This window comes from Mobula hypostoma, chromosome X2 (genome assembly GCF_963921235.1).
Source record: "Mobula hypostoma chromosome X2, sMobHyp1.1, whole genome shotgun sequence".
NCBI lineage: Eukaryota > Metazoa > Chordata > Chondrichthyes > Myliobatiformes > Myliobatidae > Mobula > Mobula hypostoma.
Genome location: NC_086129.1, coordinates 35734545 through 35754214, shown reverse-complemented (window position 1 = coordinate 35754214; position 19670 = coordinate 35734545). Strand labels below are relative to the sequence as shown.

The following is a 19670-nucleotide window of genomic DNA, read 5'->3' as shown; positions in this document are numbered from 1 at the left end:
GAATTTTCCTCAACCCTTCCACCAATTGTCTAATGCTTTATTCTATATTTATCGCTCTTCCTTCAGAGAGAAGTATCTCCCTTCCCTTCCTTCTTTCCAAGTCTCTCATAATTGTACATTTATAATGACACACAGAGTCCATTCAGTCCATCACTCTGACCTATGAACATATCCTTTGCAGCTAACGATCATGACAGGCATCCAAATCTCTCTCAGCTGCCCTTGTTCCAAAGAATCAACCCCAGCCTACCCAGATGCTTCTCATAGCTGAAAACTCGCAACACAGGGTACATCCTCTGAAATCTTTTCTGTATTCGTCTTATTCCTTCACCTCCTTTCTATGATGTGACAACTAGAATTGAGAGAAATAGCTGGAGTTTCTTTGTGACTCATGGGGAGGGGGGAATAAAGACAGTAAATAGTCACATTTCTATTGAAATTGAGGTGATAACACTCTAACGTTATTTTCCAGGAGCTTGCGGATCGTAGAGGGAGCTCTGAATACAGTCAGCTTACTCCACGCCTGAAAATATAAAAATGGGATTCAAAGACTTTCAGCCAAGCAGATTTTAGTTATCTTGTGCTTACTGCTTTTGCTACTTTTTTTGTTAAACCATTTTTAAGAAGCTATTTTGCAAACAAAAGCAAAAAATTGTATTAAGCTGTTATTTTAGATGGTAGGTGTGTAAATTCTGTTATACAAGACCCCACTATTCTCCATTCCAGCTTCTTAATGAGGTGGCTAAAATGTAATGTCCTTGAGTGGGGCATCCCCCCCCCCACCCCCAGCACTAAATGCCAGAGCATCTTCCTATTGTGTGTTTGAATGGCCAACAAAGGGCTGAGAGTGGAGAGTATACAGGAACAGCTCAGAAAGAACTGCCGGCAGTTGTGCTGTTTGGGGAACTTGTGAAGGACAGTTCATTCGTGTCCAGACTGCAGCCTTGTTGCTTATGCTGGAAATACCAGAGCAAATGTGAAATTGTATTAGTGTAATTTCAGTGAGGACATTTTGTGGATGAATAACTTAATGGGCTGAAAATGCAAAGTGTAATTTCTCCAAATCAGCCTGGCTTATGGTAATGAGTACAATATAGCAAAACCCCAGATGTGCGGATATCTTCCCCTGCCATATTGTAAGTGAAATATCTGGTACAGAGTGAGTTTGTGAGAAACCAAATAGGAAGCTACTGATACTGCTGCTGCTGCGAGACTTAAGAAAACAAGTTGTGATGTGGTCAATAAGTTTGGCTCACAAGACAACATTTCGTGAGAGAAGAGCTTTATGATAGCGGTTAGAATGCACTGAACTTTTGTTAACACAGACTTGTAGAGAAGCAAAGAATAGTTAGCTTTCCAGGATAGAATAATTGGTTTATTATTGTCACAAGTACTAGGGAACTTTGTTTTGCACGCCATCCATATAGATCATTTCACAACAACAGAACATCAATGTAGTACACGGGTGGGGGGGGGAGAGCAATAACAGAATGTAGTGTTACAATTACAAAGTGCAGTTAGGCAGACAATAAGGTGCAAAGTTATGATGAGGTAGACTGTGAGGTTGAGAGTCTGTTTGCATAATATATCTGTACCAAGCATATCTAACCATTCTAATCTATAGAAAAGGCACTGGTTCCATAGTTGCTGCACGAGTTATACGTTGCTGGTTCCTCTACCTTGTCTTCTCAAAACTTTTTGTCCATGCTTCCACATATTTCATAGCAGGAATCATTTGTAGCTTTTTGATTGAGAACAATTAAATAAAATATCTGTGAATTTCATATGGTGTGAATGTGTCCTTGGTGTTTTCAATTAAAGCAGAATTCAAGGGGTAGGGTTGACTTTCACATTTAAAACCCCAGCAATACACTCGGTGGCCACTTTATTAGGTACCTCTGTACACCTTGTTAATGCAAATATCTAATTATCAGTCACGTGGCAACAACTCAATGCATAAAAGCATGCAGAGATGGTCAAGAGATTTAGACCAAACCTCAGAATGGGGAAGAAATGTGATCTAAGTGTCTTTGCCCATGGAATGATTGTTGGTGCCAGATGGTATGGTTTAGGTATCTCAGAAAATGCTGATCTTCTGGGGTTTTCATATACAACAGTCTTGAGTTTACAGAGAATGGTGCGAAAAGCAAAAAACATCCAGTGAGCGGCAGTTCTGTGGGCCTTGTTAATGAGAAGTCAGAGGAGAATGGCCATACTGGTTCAAGCTGACAGAAAGGTGACTTTAGCTCAGATAACCATGGTTACAACAGTGGTCTGCAAGTAGAGCATCTCTGAATGCATAGCATGTCGAACCTTGAAGTGGATGGGCTACAGCAGCAGAAAACCACACCAGACTCCACTCCAGTACCTAATAAAGTGGCCACTGAGTGTATATTTTGTACACAAATCAACTGAAGTCTTTCATTTGATTTCAGACTGTAACGCAATCACCAGTGTCTCTTCTCTATGAATAAGCAATCCAAACTCTTTTGTTACATTCCGAAAAGTGAATCTCATTCAGGTATTCATTATTCTACATGTAAACCCACTAACTGTATTGCAGCCTGTGACTCAAATGCAGGTAATTCCCACATTCCAGGGAGGTGTGTTGTATTCCGAGAAAACCATCGGTCTTGCAATTTTGCATAAAACAAAGCCACATCATTCCGCATGTGCCAAGAAACACAAGCTGAAGATAAAATTGGCAAACAAATTCCATAGAGTAGATTTTATTCTGAATCCCAGAATTTTGGGTACTGATAAGTGAATTTGACCAGGGTGAATTTCTGTTGCTAAATGGCTGCGATGTGGATCTCACCTGCATCAGTTTTCCAGTGTAGAAAACTGCTGAGCTCCTCAATTAGATCCCAGCCTTTAACTCACTACAGCTATCGAAATCCAATAGAATGGCATGTTGCCATATTTGTGAACCATGAAATTCTGCTTATAATACACTGAGCCACGATTAAAGCCATTCACTTTCTCATACTGACCGAAATATAAGCTTGATGGTGTTTTGTAAGGCGAGAGTTGAGTGGCACACATTTTATTTACACAAAAACCCTCAGATGACCAGTGGTATAGGGCATCAGCACTGGACTTTGAAGTTGGTGGTCCTGAGTTCAAATCTAGCAGCAGTAAAGGCCTGGAAACCGACTTTTGTATCATGCCACAAAAACTACCACGGTCACAATGAGTCGACAGCACTAAACACACTGGTCTCCTGTGATCTAGGTAACTGAGTGAGTGAGACGGAATAAATCTGGTAACGTATGTGAGATAACAGCATGTGTTGATGTGCTCTGAAGCTGGCAAGAGATATGAACGCAAAAGGAAAAGGAAGGAGGTGAAGATGATGCAGGCGCTTAGAAAGACAAGCAGTTGTCTAAGTGCGTGGGAGGGGGAAGTGCTTATCAGATATTGGGACTTGCTGTGACATCACATCCCCTCAGTTTTGTACATCTGTCAAACCTGACAGAATAGTCAGGTTTCATAATGGTAGTTTCATAACCTTCAGGACTGGAGTTAGATTAGTTCTTGGATTGGAAGCTAAAGAAATTCAGCATGACCCTGACAACTTTTACCAATTTTTATTGATGCACTATAGAAAGCATTGTGTCTAAATGCATAATGGCTTGGTATGGTAACTGCTCTGCACATGACTGCAGAGTGGTGAACACAGCTCAGCACATCACAAGAACCACCTTCCCCTTTATGGACTCTGTCTATACATCTCACTGCCTCAATAAAGCAGCTAACATAATCAAAGACCCTACCCACTCCGGATATTCTCTCTTCTTCCCCTCCCATATCGGGCATAGGACACAAAAGCCCACTAGGCTCAAAGGCAGCTTCTATTCCTGTGTTATCAGACTCTTGAACAGACCTCTCTGCGCTTTTTCTGTAGCTTGATACAGGTGACAATGATAAACCAATACCAGTACCAATAACCATAACCCAGCCGTTTAAGAAAGGAGAGGGAAACCAGGAAACTGTAAGCAAGTGAGTCTGGGCTCAGAGGTTAGGACATTATTAAAATACAACTATTGGGAAATGGTAAAAGGGCCATTGAAAATCCATCAGCAAAAGTCAACAAGGATTTATGAAAAAGGAGTTTTATTTCATAGGATTATCAGCCATAATGGCTTCCATTTCTTTTGGTTGTAATAAGATTAAATAAGGGAAGCAATTGATGTAATATATTTGGATTTTTTGTGAAGCATCCAAGAAGTTGCTCGACTCTGAGATTAAAGACTGGGATGGTTGGATTAGAATAATATATTAGCAAGGATTTGTTGAAAGCAAAATACAAGAAACTAATGACAAGATCTTTGTCCACAGAACTTGGGGAAAAAATGGGAGGTGATTTAAGGAGAAAATGAGAAATTTTCCTTAGTAGTGAACTCTAGTCATAGAAATAGAATCGGAGCTTATGGATTCAGATTTTCTTATTTTATATCTAAGATTTTCTCAGAGGTCTCTGAATTTCTGAACTCCCTACCCACTGAAGGAGTAAATAGTAAAGTATTGATAAATTTAATGTTTTTTAACACTGTGTGAGCAAAGGAATATGGGAGCAGAGCAGAACTATGCAGAGATGATCTCATTGAATGTTCTAAAATACCTGTAGGTCCTGATAGCCTCTCCTGTGCCTATTTTCACATTCTTATAAGCAATTAAAATAATGAGATGTGAGTTCTAGTTTGTTGCTTTAATGTTCTACCTCCTGAATTAAGTTCTCAATTGCATCAGTTCCTGGGAGAGGTAGTTGGGATTGGTGCAGGAGGACCTCCAAACATTGCTTTGTTGAGCATCTGATAACAACCTGGGAGAATAACGGTGAACCTCACCCATGACCCCCCAAGTCTAAATTGGGTTGCTGTTAGGAACAAGCTGTACCGCCAATCAGAAAATTCCAAGTCAATCCCACCACTTGGAGTATCAAGAGCAGAGGGTGAGCCACATTGAGGACAGAAGGAAAAGGATTAAGGGAAACAGGCCGGTGTTTTAATATACTGGATAAAATATATAATATCATAACTTGTTTCTTGCTGGATCATGTCCTGCCCAGTGGCAATTAATCCAATGGTAGAGGTGTTGTCTGGGTAGGAATGACAAGCTGACACCACATCCCTTTGTGGACTACGTACTCGATAGGACAACAGTATTGATTCTGTATCACATTATCCAAAATGCATTAATCTTATAGGACCTTAGTTACCCCGCACTACATGGCATGCCCTTTCCCCACACTGATAATGTAAAATGTTGCTCACCTGTTACTTACATATACTTGTACATGCTCACCTTGGTCTATTGTTGTACCAAATTATCCTGACACAGAATTCTCACTATCTATTACTGTTGGAGCAATTCTCCGGATATCCCTCTCATTTTCCCTGCACCATGTCTTATTCTATCCACCTTCCCTCTGAGTTATCTCCATGTTAAAACTTAACTTATTCTGTCACATAGCAAGACACTGGAACTAATCCAACTAGACTTCACATTCTACGTTATTAGCTGGTATTCTGAGCTGTCCTTAGAACTCATAGGAATACAGGTCACCCTTCACATGCCTAACACCTTTATTATGTTAATACATTTGTTTCAGAACCATTGTGGTCGCATTTTAAAATGTTAAAAAGAAGATTATTGCTCTTTAGACAGAATTCAATGAGAATTTGCCTTTGACAAACTATCCAGCTTCACAAGTGGTGATCTTATAATTAATAACTGCTCACTGCATTTCATTGATTTAAATGCAATGAGCAGATAATCACAAACAGGCCTGTTAAGTACCAAGAGTAAAAGAAGGAATTTGCATCAGGTTACCCCTCTGTAGGAACATGAGCCCTGAGGGAGCTCTGTCCTGTTGGAAAAACTCTCCTTTTTGCAGGACTCATCATCCAAGTTCTTATTTCCTTCAAAGGTGGGTGTAAAAGGCTCCGCAACATTTTTTCCCCGTAGTCCAACAAATATTTATTCCTCAGCAAACATAACAAAAATTTCTCTGGTCATTGTCATGTCAATGTTCATGGGACTTTGCTAATCGCAAATTGGCTGCTGTTTTGCTAACATTATGGCAATGAATTCACTTTGCACTTCATTGATGGTAGAACACCTAAAGCCATGACAGATCTGGATTACAAGTCTCCCATTAGCATCTAACTGTGTATTAGATTGACTGTTTATTTGCTCAATATGACAGTTGAACTCAAACATTTATTTTCGCACAGAGAGGCACTGACTGTTGCTGCTTATAAATATATTTATCAGAGAAAACCCTGATAAGAAAAGCTCATTGCTGATTGGTTGATAAAGTTAGTCAGCGCTCACGTATCAGTCTCTAATCTCATCTCTCGCCTTCCAACATGGTTGCTAAGCGAGGTACTTCAACCCGCCTTCAGATAAATCCGGCTCGTTGTCAGCCAAACATGCAGTAGGGAAAGGGTTAATCCATTGCTTATGCGCCTATGTTCATGAAAAGCCAATCGTTCAATCCTTCTGAAGTGGAGTTATTTCAACACTTGAAATTATCTTGTTATCTTTGTGTGTTCTTTAATGATTTTTTTTGTGCTGAATATTTCCTGCTTTGCAACAGCATCTGTGCTTCTGAAATCCTTCACTGGGACATCCTGAATGAAAAGTGCTGAAGAACATTTCTCTTTCAGCCATTTTGATTATTATGCTCTCCTGCTCTACAAGATCCTCACGTAATTCATTCAAGGACACAGGACGTTAGGTTAACATTAGGACTTGAAAGTAACAAATATGCAGCTGATTGACGTACAGTGCCCTTGGCCCCTAGATAACAGAGCAATCTTGTATTTTGTTTGGTGTGACGACTGAAATATGATTTTATCATCCAACAATCATGGCAGTGAAATGTCTGTTGCATTCACTAAATAAATACAACATAGCCAAAGTAGGTGTTGATACTTTGCCCCCTTGTTTCACCATCAGTCACAACATCCCAAACACTGTAAGTACTGAAAGCAGGCAGAAGCAGGAGTAGGATAAGATCAATAAGCCCCTGGATCCTGTTGCATCATTCAGTAAAGTAAATTTATTATCTGAGTACCTATATGTCACCATGTACTATTTTGAAATTCATTTTCATGCAGGCATCTATAGGGAAATAAAGAAATCATATCGTTGAAGATATGAAGAACTATACATTTTAAAAGACTGATAAGCAACCGATGTGCAAAAGATAATAATACTGAGAACGCGAGTTGTAAAGTCCTTGAAAGCGCGTCTGTAGGTTGTGGAAAACTATAACAGAAATGGGATCTAATTCCAAATGCTTCTCTTTTCCCCTTATTGCTTTATTTAAAATTTTCAATGATCCTAGTTTAATATTAACATTTGAACAACATTAATGGCTATTATACGCCTTCTGAGTTCCAGGGAATTCAATGTTCTCTTCTAACGATTGAACCATTGGAGTCCAAACACTGTTCTCGTAATCCATAGAGCAGCCTGTTCAAGGCCAGTACTTCTTCATCATCACAAGAGATTCTGCAGATGCTGAAAATCCAAAGCAACACACACAAAATGCTGGAGGAACTCAGCAGGTCAGGCAGCATCTATGGAAATGAATGCTCTCAACGTTTCAAGCCAAGACCCTTCATCAGGACTCAATATGATTTATTGTTTTGGATTGAAGATAGTACATCAAGTATCACTAGCTAGGCATTTGCACCACAGAACCAGAACTTCCTAATATTTTGACCAGTATCTCACTAAACTGTTTTCCTATTTTTGTGCTATCCTACATCAATGTAAATGAAGTTACAAGTCTATTTGTACCTGTCTGCCTTTAGATTTCTCACTGCTTAGAAAATAATCTGTCCAATCCTATATAAGTCCAAAGCAAATTATCATTTATTTGCACAATTAAATTAATTTGCAATACTCAATCATTTACAACAAATGTACTCAATTGTTTAAGTCTATTCATTGTTCTTCATATTTTTTCTACACTGCTTAAAGTGTCTTTTATCTTTGTACTTTTTTTGTGGTTCATATCCCACAATAAATCATAAATAGTTCATCAAATGTTCCCACATAACTGAAGGTCCAACACCAGTCCTTATAATCAAATTTTGCCAATTTGGCCTCTCTTGTACAGCTCAGCTGATTTCTTAGCCAGTTCGATAACCTGCCTTCAATTCCAGAAGTTTGAATTTCAGCTCACATTCTCTTATCAGAAGATTTCTACAATTTTATATAAACAAAATATCTTAGCATTGCTGACCACCAGTTCAGTTACCTCTTCAAAATGTTCAGTCACTGTCCTCTGACATGAACCTTCACAGATCTATGCTAGTTCTTTCTGAAAGCTGACAATACAGTCCCTCATGTTTTAATCAAAGGCACAAGTAACTTCTCCTTAAGTTATTTTCATTACAAGTAACTTCTCCTCAAATTATTTTCATTAACAGGTGTATAATTACCTAAATTTTCTGCCCTGACTTACTCAAAAAGTGGAATAATATGTGTAGATTTTCCGTACTGGGACAATGAAAAGTTTGGTGGAGAGAGGGAGATTGTGGGCGGTAGGGGAAGCGGGGATGGGATGATGTGTGTCAACTGTGCAACTCTCTCCGCCAATTGATATAAAACCTTAAAGAAAGAGCCTTCAGCATCCTTATCCAGCAAAAATATTGATCTTAAAAATGGTCTCTTCATTTTGTCAGAGATAATGTAAAGCACACATTAACCGTACTTGGTCGTGTTCTCATTTTCTTTTTCTGTTGCTTTCAGGAGTCAGCGAGGCAGAAATAGGTAAGTGTCCTTTTTTAGTAACATTGGAAGTGAATTAAACTTTTGGGAGATACTACTCGAGTTAAAGCTGCTTTGAGCTGGGAGGATAATCAATGTTTTAAAAACTCTGTGACACCACAGATGATTTAAACTCCTAGTGTTTGCATGATAAAGCCCAACAAAGAAGTAATCCTTTCCACAGGCAACCTTGGGTAACCTTGACACTCACAAACCAAAACTAGTGGTGAAGGGTCAATAAAGCCGTCCAGCAAGAAAATGGGCAAGTATTGGTATTGGTGTATTATTTTCATATATACCAAGGAACAGTGAAAAGCATTTTGCATACCATCCAGACAGATCATGCCACTGAGCGAGTCCACTGGCCTCTGGAGATAGGAGGCTGGAGGTGGCCTGTCCTGGAGTCGAAGGACTGTGCATTTGCATGTCTGGGTGTGTGGGAGGGAGGAATGAGGCTTGTCTTGCTGTTGTTGTTTTGTTGCTTGTATTGTCCTGTGTTGTCCTGCCAAGCATTGAGGGCCCGCTACGTTGGCGCTGGCATACGAGGCGACACTTGCGGGCTGGCCCCAACACATCCCAAAGTTGCGCTGGTTGTTAACGCAAATGAAGTATCTCACTGTATGTTTTGTGAAAAATGAATCTGAATAGTAGAAGGAAAACTGAATGCAGAATATTGTGCTGCAGTTATAGAGAAAGTGCAGTGCAATATACAAAGAAAGTACAAGGGTCACGATAACATTAATTGGGAGATCACAAGCTCAAGTCTTCTCTGCTGTTTCTTGAGGTGTTGGGCACAGCAGTGGCCATGCAAAGCTGTGACACCTCCTGATAGGAAGATCTTTATGGTGCAAATTGGTCTTCATGGATCCGCCAAATTTCTTAACCTTCTGAGAAAGTAGAGACATCCATTTCTTGGCTGTGGCGCTCACGTGGCTCGACCAGGACTAATTTTTGGTGATAATGTGATTGCTGCAGAGAATATGGGAAGATATACTGAATTAGCTATCACTATGGACTGTGAAACAATGGGATGGGTGCACTCCGCTGCCTAATCTATTGCACGTTCCCTACCACTATGAAGGATGGGGCATGGGTAGGGATCACGAAGCAAGAGACAACAATCTGCTGAAGAAACTCAGTGCTGATAGAACCCGCCGGGTTTTGGTCCTAAATGTCGACAATTCTTCTTCTCCCGCACATGCTGTTTGACTCACTGAGTTCCTCCAGCAGATGGTTTGTTGCTCCAGATTCCAGCATCTGGTGTCCCTTGTGTCTATATGAAGCAAGGAATTGTATGACTTCACCTCCCTCCCTTTGGATGTAAACCTTTTGTGCTTCAAGAATGTAATCACTCCAGGGCCTGGAATTGCAGCTTATGACCTTGAGTTTCAGACCACCTATTGTGCTATTGGAGGTCCTTGCACTTTCACTTGCCAACCTGAAGATCTGTTTCAAGCCTGGCCCTGGTGCAGGGTGAGAGGGAGCGAATAGTGGTTGTGGGGTGGAGGGGGTTGTGTGCAGAACGTTGATAGAGGAGTACAGCTAGGAAGGAGGAACTAGAACAACAACTGCACAGAATAGTAACCATATTAGTGACTCCTAACAGAAATAGTACATCTGTTGCATTTAGTGTTTTGAGGCTCTGTGAAGTGGGGAAGAGACCTGCTGGGGTGCAAATTATTCTATGTTTTTCCAGAGATCACAGCGACTGGAAATTCACTCAGACTGCAATGCAATAATGGAAACATAACATTCCAAGGAAATGAAATTGTAGGTTCCAGGCCCATATCCTCCTGCCCGCTGATGATATGGAAAGCCACTGAAGCAGACAACGGGGTGTATGACTGCGCCAAATCTTCAGAACCTACCTTCCTCTTCATCAAAGGTAGGTTGCAAAGTCTTCTCTGTCAAGTACATTGGCCATCCCAAGCACAGTGATTACACTACCTGACTGGTAACTTGACTATCCCACCATGATTTAGGGAATGTACACTGGAATAACTTATTCAGGAAGAATCTGAATTGCAAAGTATCAGTTAAGAAAATAAATACTACAAGAATGAGGAGCTTGAAACTACCGGATTGTCATAAAAACCCTCCAAATTCACTTATGCCCTTCTGGGAAGGAAACTTACCATCCTCAGCAATGGGTTGGATCAGAATGAGAATCAGGTTTAATATCACTGACTGTTATTTTGCAGCAACAGTGCAGTGCAGTACACATATACTGTACTACAATAAGAAATATATTAAATTAAATAAGTAGCTCAAAGGGAGGTAGGGTGCAGATAAATCTCTACCAAAGGAGATGTAAGGCGCTCCTTACCTCCGCTAGCCTGCAGGTCTGCCTTGGACAAGGTGTCGCACCTGCTTAGCCCCCCCCCGATCAGGGTCACATGAAGCCATGGGGGCAGGCGGTGGATGGTCGTATGAGCAGCTGGTTCATATCACAAGTCCAGGTTACGCGACCACTGATGCCAGGCACTCAATCTCTGAAGAGCATTGAGAATGGCTGGGGGGGGCGGGGGTCACCCGTCTTGTAAAGACACTGGCCAGAAAAAGGCGATGGCAAACCAGTTCTGTAGAAAAATTTGCCAAGAACATTCGTGGTCACGAGACCATGATTGCCTACGTCATACAACATGGCACATAATGATGATGATGGTGAAGTAATGCAAAAAGAGAGCAAAAATAGTTTTTCCTAAAACATTGAGTGTGTGTCTTCAGGCTGCTCTACCTCCTCTCTGATGCTAATAATTCGAAGAGAGCATGTCCTGGGTGACAGATGCTGCCTTTTTGTGGCATTGCCTTTTGAAGATGCCTTTGATGTTGGGGAGGCTAGTGCCCATGATGGAGCTGGCTGAGTTTACAACTCTCTGCAGCTTTTTCCGATCCTGTGTAGTGGCCCCTCCACACCAGGTGGTGATGCAACCAGTTAGAATGCTCTCCACAGTACATCTGTAGAAGTTTGTGTATGTCTTTGGTGACATACCAAATTTCCTCAAACTCCTAATGAAAGATAGTTGCTGACATGCCTTCTTTATAATTGCATTGACTCTTTATTTATAGAAACAGCCCATAAACGTGCCGTTCCGGCCCCTTCGACCATTTACACTCATGTGACCAATTAACCTGCTAACCCGTGTCTCTTTGAAACATGGGAGGAAAGCCATGCGGTCACGGGGAGAACGTACAAACTCCTTTCAGTCAGCAGTGGGAATTGAACCCCAGTGACTGGTGCTGTCATAGCATTACACTAACCACTTTGCTCCCGTGCCGCCCTTAAGCTCTTAACTAATTTCTAGTCCAACAAGACACTGGGTTCAATGGCAACTAGGCATAGCTGATGGTTGCTGAGCTAGTTAACCAATAAATAAAATAATAATATCTTTCAAACAGAGTAGGGCTGGCTGACCAATCAGAACAGTGTCCAATCAGTTTCACCCCTGCTGTCAAACCTCTTGTTTGAAGCAGAAGGAAAAAGAATTAAACTATTTTTAGTTATATTGATAATTTTAAAAATTGTTGAATTGCAAGGTTCTTACCTTCCACTTACCTGTTGTTAGATTAGTGTGTAGGTTTGTCATTTTTCTTGTCGGTTAACTTACCTATGTTTGCTTTAGTTCCATATATTCGCCTATATTCATCTAATTGTTCAGTGAATTTTCCAGTAATTGTAGTGTAGCTGTTTCTGTACTTTTCTAGAATCATCTTCTTAGTATTTTTGCAGCAGGTGTCGCGCCACTTGAAGCTGGCTATTTCATAGCTTAATTGTTATCACTGGAATGTTTATCCTTTTTTTAAATTAATTTTTTAATGAGTTTCTACATTAGAACAAAAAAAAACCACCAACAAAAAGGAGATTTATACAGTGCAAAACCAACGTGTCTGATGTACAATTCATAGTCTTGCGAGACCATGGATCTGCGCCTGGAAAGTCTTCACTCTCCAGGGCGCAGGCCTGGGCAAGTTTGTATGGAAGATCGGCAGTTGCCCATGCAGCAAGTCTCCCCTCTCCACGACACCGATGTTGTCCAAGGGAAGGGCAAGGGCCGATACAGCTTGGCACCATGTCGTCAATTCATAACAGTAAAGAAAAAGCACCCAAAATAAAGTCATATAAAGTTAGTTTCCACGCCACCCTTCCACTACGCACTCCAAGCCAACCATTACGATATAAAGAAAAGTTAATCAGAGCTTTTGTCACCACAGAGCTGGGAATATTAAAAAAAACTGTATTGCCTACTACCTAAACTATAATATATTTCACATCATTAAAAAAAAACTAAAAAAGTTAACCAGAAAAAAAAGCTGGATGTAGGGGACTAAATCACTGAAAGAAAAAGGAAGATAAACCTTTAATCTAAAGAGGAGTTATGAAAATAATCAAGAAAAGGTCCCCACACCTTATGGAACTTTATGTCCGAATTAAGAAGTGGTTTATTCTTTTAGTTGAAGCTAGATTTTGTATAAGACGACCATAACTTCTTTGTTCTTGCCTTCTTTTCCTTTGTTTTTTCTGTGCTCAATAAACAATTATAAGCAGCAAGTTTTGTGCCTCATTCTTGACCACCAAACCTCTAGATCACAAAGACGCCAGGATCCAACACTGTTGACGATTGAAGCTCATGATTAATATCCTAGCTTTTGTTTCCGGTGCCAGTGTCTGATCTGTTGATTTAACTGAGCTTGGCAGAAGTAGCAGTGAGCTGGCATACAACATACGCCAGCCCACTGTCACAGAGGTAAGCTAAGAATCAAGTTTCCAATCCCCCTGGAAACAGTCAACAACCTCAGGTAAAGGGGTCCTCCTTTTGCCAGTGGGGATTATGGAGGGGAACTTCAATCCTGGTGAGATACTGCATGTCCAGCAGAGGAGGAGAGAACATATACTGGTTTAGTTTCAGTTTGTTTTTGTGTGCATTGATTTTTAACATTTCTCTTCAGGTCTGGTCAGAACTGTGATTTAGATCCCTGCTTGATCTTTCATATTTTCTGGTCACTTCTCTTTTCAGATTGCAACAACTGCATTCAAGTTGATCCAGGGACCTTGTCGGGGATCGTGATTGGCAATCTTGTTGCGACATTTCTCATCGCAGTGGCTGTTTACTGCGTTTCTGCCCCTCCCAAAGTCAAGATTTATCAAGGTAGGACAGGCCAGTTTTCTCTGGGTGTTCAACACCAAGTTAAATAATTAAATAGAGATAGAGCCCCAGATTTGCTCGGCATTCATTCACACTGACATGTGTGTCAGTCAGTCTTTTGACCATGGGGATTAACAAACTCAGTCTAAGTCTCAAAAGTAAAGTATTTTCTCCATTGTTGCTGTTACTGGTGATGTTACACCAAATGTAGAGCTTTCTCAGACATAAACACGAGAAATTTTGCAGATGTTGAAAATACTGAATAACACACACACACACTCAACAGGTCAGGCAGCATTTATAGAGGAACTCAGCAGGTCAGACTGTCCTGATGAAGGGTCTTGGCCCCAAACTTTAACTGTTTATTCCTCTCTATAGATGCTGCCTGACCTGCTGAGTTCCTCCAGCATTTTGTGTGTTTTGTTCACAGTGTCTAAAGGCAGGAATGGGTCTCCATGGGGTTACGACAGCAGAGATGCCTCATATTCTATCACTGACAAAATGATGCTATAGAATGCAAGTCTTTTCTTGTTACTAACAGTCCTCTCTTCTCCCATGCAGCTTCTGATCGACTGGCCCTAGTTAAGAATGACGCCACTGCTGCACTTTACTCAGTAAGTACGGACTTAGTGTGAACTATCTCATACGTCTGCCTGTGATATTGGGTGAGCTCAAAGCTAGTGACCTGTGAGCAATAAACTTAATGAAAGGCTTAAACGATGGTCCAAACCAGCTCTTGAATGGGTTAAAAAAGTAAATTCATTGTCCAGTTTAAAAATGAGCTGGACAGCAAAGAGAATGCCAAGTTCAATTCCTGCTCCGAGATTGATTCTCTGTGCCACATTCGTCTGTGACACTGGGTTTTGACAGGAAAGAGTTCAGTCAGAACCTTCATCTTAGGCCTTGTCGTTGGAGAAAAGGGCTGGGTCCAGGAATATGGGTAGGGCAGGGGAGGATGTTTGGGGGAAGAATGGAAACAGAAGTTGGCAAACAGGAATAGAGATTTAGTCATGGGGAATAGGATGTGCGTTGTGGGGCTGGGATGAAGAAAATGTGAAAGGCTGAGTGGATTGGGAACTGTGATTGGGGAAGGGACTTAGATAAAAAGGAATGACATTTGGGAATAAGAGAATAGAGCTGTGAATTGTGGAAAGTGGGTTGGGATCCTTGGGGTGAAAAAAAGAATTTGAAAGTGGCGGATGGAATAACTCCCAAGAAGCTGGCCTGCAATGTGAATACAGGCTCTCAGGGCAGCAAGGACAATCCAAGGAGACATTTACATGATCTGATCGACAGTTTGCTGAAGGACTGAGTTTCCCAGAGATGAATTTGCTAACCTCCTCACTCTTGCTTTCAGGGACTCAGGATGGAAGACAGAGCAGAATACAGCAGACTGAAGTCCAAGGCCAAACAATAGATTCACTGCAATTTCATCCAAGAGGCTTTTCTTTGATCTGCCCCTTTCTGCAATTTCAAAACTTATTTGTACAATTTTAAGTAATTAGAACTGATTACTGCTGAGGTAATATTTAGAAGCAGACGTTGCTGGACTTAATAAAAAGAGAAAATGCTGGAAATTCTCAGAATGTCAGGCAGCATCTGTGGAGGGTAACTGAGTTAGCATTTGAGGATTTTGTGGCTGCAAAGTTTGAGTCGCAGAATGGAGGTAAGTGTTGTGCCTTTGCACGGAGCAGGGACAATCCTGAGTAGATTGTTAGTGGGGAAGTGGAGGGAGTACAGTGTGGGAGGCAGGATTGATTGACTGTGAGAGGTGAAAGCAGATGACATATAAAAAGTAAAGGACTGTTCCAATAACCTCTGCCTGAAGAATGGGAGCAGATTTAAAATTATTGAGATAAAATTTAAGAGTGGGGAGTTACAAGATGTTATTGAAAGAATCCCCTTTCCTGCTGACTATTTCCAGCAGTTTCATTTTTTTATTTCAGATTTTCTGGATTGGTGTTAACTACTTTTGTATTAGTAACAAACATAATAAACTGCTTTTAGATTTCGTCAATATTTCCATTCAGGGTTACTCCCAGTTAAGGTCTGAATTGTAGGCAGAAACATGGCCTTTCAGCACTGAAAAGGAAGAGTATACAGTATTTGCAGATCTTTCTTAACTGAGAATAAGAAAATTATGAGAATTTATTTTTATTTTTAGCTTAACAACATGGTAACAAGCCCAATGGGAACCATGTGACCAATTAACCTACTAACCTGAACACCTTTGGACTGTGGGAGGAAACTGGAGCACCCGGAGGAAACCCACGTAGCCATGCAGGGGGGAACGTACAAACTCCTTGCAGACCACAGCGGATTTGACTCTGGGTCGCTGGTGCTGCCATAGTTATACTGACCCCGACGAAATGGAAACGTTAAACCTGTACATCCAGTATACTAATGCAAGAACAAATAATGAGCTACGTTGTTGGCGTTGCAAGTGTACAATTTGTGCTTATTGCACCACAATCGCTCACTTGTCCTTCATGTTCATGTTCAGAATCAGAATCAGGTTTAATATCACTATCACAAATATCATGGAATTTGTTAACTTTGCGGCAGCAGTACAATGCAATACATGATAATGTAGGGGAGAAAAGTAAATCAATAGCGGTAAGTGTATATATATATACAGTATATGTATATTAGATAGACGTCCTGGTCATCCACTGCGCCTAGTCCCATCTCCAGCCGTCTCAACTCTGTCTTGCCACTGGATCCAGATGGGAATTGGGAAGAGAGAGTGAGGCTGACGCTGCACAACTCTCCCTCACTTAAATCCAAATCACGCGCTAGTCTCGACACCATCAATAATGGTGTCGAGGTCCTCATCAATGTCAATGATGGACAAACACACATATTAGATAGTTAAATTAAAAATAGTGCAAAAACAGAAAAAAAAGTGGGTTAGTGTTCATGGCTCCTAAGTCCATTTAGGAATCGGATGGCAGAGGGGAGGAAGCTGTTCCTGAATCGCTGAGTGTGTGCCTTCAGGCTCCTGTACCTCCTCCCTGACGGTAACAATGAGAAGAGGGCATGTCCTGGGTGACGGGAGTCCTTAATGATGGACACCACCTTTCTGCAGCACCGCTCCTTGAAGATGTCTTGGATACTACGGAGGCTAGTAACCGTGATGGAGCTGACTAAATTTACAACGTTCTGTAGCTTCTTACGGTCCCATGCAGCAGACTCCCCCCGCCCCCCCATACCAGACAGTGACGCAGCCTGTCAAAATGCTCTCCATGGTACACCTGTAGAAGTTTTTGAGTGGTTTAGGTGACAAACCAAATCTCCTTAAACTCTGAATGCCTTCCTTGCCTTCTCAAACTGCCGTCTTTGTAGCTGCATCGACATGTTGGGACCAGGTTAGATCCTCAGAGCTATTGACACCCAGGAACTTGAAATTGCTCACTCTCTCCACTTCTGTACAGGATTTCTCATTGTATCTTTAAGCAGTACGTACCCTGTAGTTTGACAATAACATAGATCCAAGTGCAGAGTTTTCAATGCTCATTTGGAAACTGAGCTCTGGGAATAGCATGGTGTAACTTAGTGGCAGTAATGGCCCAATGAGTAAAATTCTCATCAATGTGAAAAATATAGCTGCTGACTTTCACTCTTAGAAAAAAATGTCGTGACTAATCTGAGGAGATTGCTTTAACCAAATGTGAGAATTGGGGCTGTGATGATTGTATACTTTCAGGCACTGAGAACTGAGAGGTGGATAGCATCGAGAAGGTGTTCAGGTAAGTTGAGCAAAAATGAAAGCTGGTGGTGGATGATTTTCTCAAACACACTGGGATTAGAGCAGCTACTTTGTCTTGTGGATGGCAGAGAAAAGATTCAAATTTTTTAATGTGTGGGAAATAAGTGAGGCAGACAGTTAAAGTCCAGACTTAACTTTTAAGAAATTGATCAGCACTCACAGGGAGCTAAAACTGGTGTTTCGACCATGAGTTGCAAAGTCTGAAGCAGGAAGCAGGTGGACGTGTGGGCAATTTCTCTATGGAGCTTCAAAACACACACAATAAGTCCAAGGTCAGAGAAACCAATGAAGGGAGAGCGGTCTAGTGAATATGGAGTTCAGCATACTAAGACATACAAGAACCCTTGAGTGCGGTGTTGGAGCTCACAGTAGCATTGACTAGAGACACTGCCAGTGTACAGGAAGCCACAGGTGGAGGGGTGAATACGCTCGCTTTGTGAACAGCCAGCCCCAGCTCAGTTCTGCTGAAGGGTTGACACAGTTAGACAACAGAAACAACGGAGTGAAATGCAAATGAAAACAAGGTCATGTAGCACCTGTGGAAATCCAGCAGTCAGCTGACAGGGAAAGAATGCTTACAGAACAAAATACAGACTATGTGGCATACTCAAACGGGGCGAAAATATGCAAATTGAAAGTGAAAACAAATTGAGCAAGTGCAAAGGAAGAGCAGAGGTTCAATAGAAGAACAACAAAACCAGAGCATCCTTACTGTGGAAGCACACAGAGTTTGAAGGCACACCAGGTAATGGGGCTCTGATTAGTGTGCAGTGTGGATGTGACAGAGAAATGAAATCCATACTAGTCTCCAGATCAGAGAAAAAGAGAAATCAACCCGAGAATAAAACTGGATACAGAGGCAAAAGGAACATCATATCATTCAGATTACATCTGAAGGTCTTCACTGGAAATCTAAAAGACAGAAATCCAAATGAAACCATCTTGAAACAAAGCAACATTAATTCCCCAATCTTCAAAGGATTATCTACCTCAATCTACTCAACCGTCTGAAGCAGAAAGTTCCAGAGATTCCCCACCCTCTGCAGAAGAAATTCCTATGAACCCCTTATTTGCATCTATGCCCACTCATTTGAGATTCTCCCATTATGGAAAAATTTCAGTATCCGTTAAGCCCCTTAGGATCTTATACGTGTTTATAAGATCACCCTTCATTCAAATAAGCGCCAAAAAGTGCAGATGCAGATTTGCTTGCCATTTGTGTTAAGACAACCCTTTCATCCCAAGAACTAGCCTGGTGAATCTCTTCTTGACTGCTTCCAGTTTTGGTACAACCAAAAGGGGAGCGAGTTTGTGCAGAGTACTCCAGCTGTGGTCTCATTGACAAATTAAAATAAAGACCTTCATTGAGAAATATTTCTTCATTGCATGTTGCTATATTGGTCCATCATGTATCCCACAGTAAGAGATCTTAAACAGCTCACATTTCATCACCCAATTAAAACATAAAAACATAAACCCTGTTTCTCTCTCCTCAGCTGCTGTTCGACCTGCGGAGTGTTTCCAGCATTTTTGTTGTCTTTGTCTTATTATCCAAATTTTGTAAATTGATAATGCTCCAGATATAACTTTTAATTCACTTTTAGTATCACAATTATTTCCCGCCAAGAATCTGGTTAAATTCAGATTTGTGCAGAGGAATATTTTGAACAACACTTATCATCCAAGAGTCAGAAAGAGGAAGGCCCCTGAGGGGGTGAAACACGATGTGTTACTGATGATCCTAGGTGTCAATGGTGACCCTACACTTTCATAAGACCTTAAGCCAATAAGATATATGAATTGAAATAGGCAATTTGTCACACTGAGCCTGCTGCACCATTCAGTCATGGCTGATTTCTTTTCAACCTTGTTTTCCTGCCTTCTCCACATAACCCTTAATGTCTTTACTAATCATCACCAGATCGGTGTCAAAGTGCCCTAATAACATGGGGTTATGGGTCTCACTG

The 19670-nt window shown here is 41.1% G+C and overlaps 1 protein-coding gene across 3 annotated transcripts in view; it reads left to right on the top strand.

The window, feature by feature from the left end:
- LOC134340688 (T-cell surface glycoprotein CD3 delta chain-like) overlaps window positions 1-19670 on the top strand; it is a 51313-nt gene that overhangs the window by 11688 nt on the left and 19955 nt on the right. Inside the window, exons 2-6 of one of the 3 annotated variants that reach the window (XM_063038139.1) lie at window positions 8773-8793; window positions 10487-10675; window positions 13806-13937; window positions 14496-14548; window positions 15292-16018. The exons of 1 other annotated variant lie outside the window; for it this stretch is intronic. In XM_063038139.1, coding sequence (XP_062894209.1) covers window positions 8773-8793; window positions 10487-10675; window positions 13806-13937; window positions 14496-14548; window positions 15292-15351 — 455 coding nt within the window. In that variant the 3' untranslated portion in view covers window positions 15352-16018. Of the gene's footprint in view, window positions 1-472; window positions 1750-8772; window positions 8794-10486; window positions 10676-13805; window positions 13938-14495; window positions 14549-15291; window positions 16019-19670 lie in introns of those variants that run through there. One more of the 3 variants, XM_063038140.1, reaches the window with a different exon arrangement.